The sequence below is a fragment of the Trichinella spiralis genome (genome assembly GCF_000181795.1).
Source record: "Trichinella spiralis strain ISS 195 chromosome Unknown Scfld6605, whole genome shotgun sequence".
Classification (NCBI taxonomy): domain Eukaryota; kingdom Metazoa; phylum Nematoda; class Enoplea; order Trichinellida; family Trichinellidae; genus Trichinella; species Trichinella spiralis.
Window position 1 is genome coordinate 1 of NW_003533544.1, and position 1,301 is coordinate 1,301.

Below are 1,301 nucleotides of genomic sequence, written 5' to 3' on the forward strand. Positions count from 1 at the left end.
TTTGACGTTAGTAGACGTGCGTCATTCATCAATGATGCATTTTATTAAGTCGAGTATCAACGGATAGGCAGTAGTGTCACAAGGAATATCAGAAGGAGATCTTAGATTGTAGATAAAATGCGACAAGTAATCTAATTATTGTTGCTAATTGGATATGGAAATGTAAATTCAGAATCTGTCCAATTTAAATCATTTTTGGTGTAGCGTTGGAGTTCAGTGATCAGTGTTCCAGAAATATAAGAATCATATTCTATGTTAATCTAAGTTATGGGTCAATACCTTGAGATACATTCAGTACCAAATCAATGAGGGATATGGTACAATTCTGTGGAATATTTCAGGTTCTCATAATCAAAAAAAAGATAAAAGTAAAATAGACACGAGTGTTCTCTCTGTAAAATATGGATGAAGCAGTGGCCAATGTGGCAATGTGTATGAACTTTGGTGTTGAATATGGATTAGAACTTAATTTGAGAAATCAGCAAGTAGTAGAAAAACTAGGCCAAACTCCCAAGCGATCAAAGACAAATGACAAAAAGACATTCTCTAGGGTGTGGTAATTGTTTGTCCTTTTATTGAATAATAACTGTTTAAGAAACCGTTATGATTTCCACGACAAAAGTTTTGTACAAATAATGTTTGTTGTATACACTTCAGTTACCTTCAAGATAAGTTGAACGGTAAGTACAATATTAGTAGATACAACGGTAAATACAACAATAGTAGAAAATTCAATTTTAAATTGGGTTTTGTAATTGAATCTAGTCGTATAAAAACACAGTCTTAATTATTAAAATTCGCAGTACCGTTATTTATTCATTACTTACATTGATCAGCGGTGCCTAGACGGAACCGAGCTTCGTAGATACCCAATACATTTATGGCATTTCCGTTTGCTGCCAGTTGAGGACGTGACGGAGGGTTCAGCGGGGAAGGGTTGTCGATCGGGTTGTCGGTATAGTAGTATTTGCATAATGTAGGTGCTGTTGGTCAACTTCATTAAAAGGTGAATTGCAATCACAACCCTTTGGTTATATTAAACTTTTGTCTTGCAGCGACCATGATGGTCTCCTTTACTTTGTAGAATAAGGTTTAAGAAGAGGATTGAAGCTCTATTTCAGTTAGATATTTGTGTTTCTGCGCTGTGATGTGGCTCACATTAATAGCGAGTATTAGCTAGTACATTATTGCTATCGTTAGAATGCACCGAAGAATTCAACAAATTTTATGCATGTTTTTACTCATGCCTCTGGCAAAAGTAGTTCATGTTCTCTGTCACATCATATGTTGGTGGTGATAGT

The 1,301-nt window shown here is 35.2% G+C and overlaps 1 protein-coding gene across 1 annotated transcript; it reads left to right on the forward strand.

Moving 5' to 3' along the window:
- Nucleotides 1–401: 401 nt before the first annotated feature.
- Tsp_14210 (putative ankyrin repeat protein B19/B20) lies at nucleotides 402–980 on the forward strand. The gene is made up of 2 exons (XM_003366075.1): nucleotides 402–551; nucleotides 804–980. The coding sequence occupies exons 1-2, from the start codon at nucleotides 402–404 to the stop codon at nucleotides 978–980; spliced, it is 327 nt and encodes a 108-aa protein (XP_003366123.1).
- The last annotated feature ends 321 nt before the right edge of the window (nucleotides 981–1,301 follow it).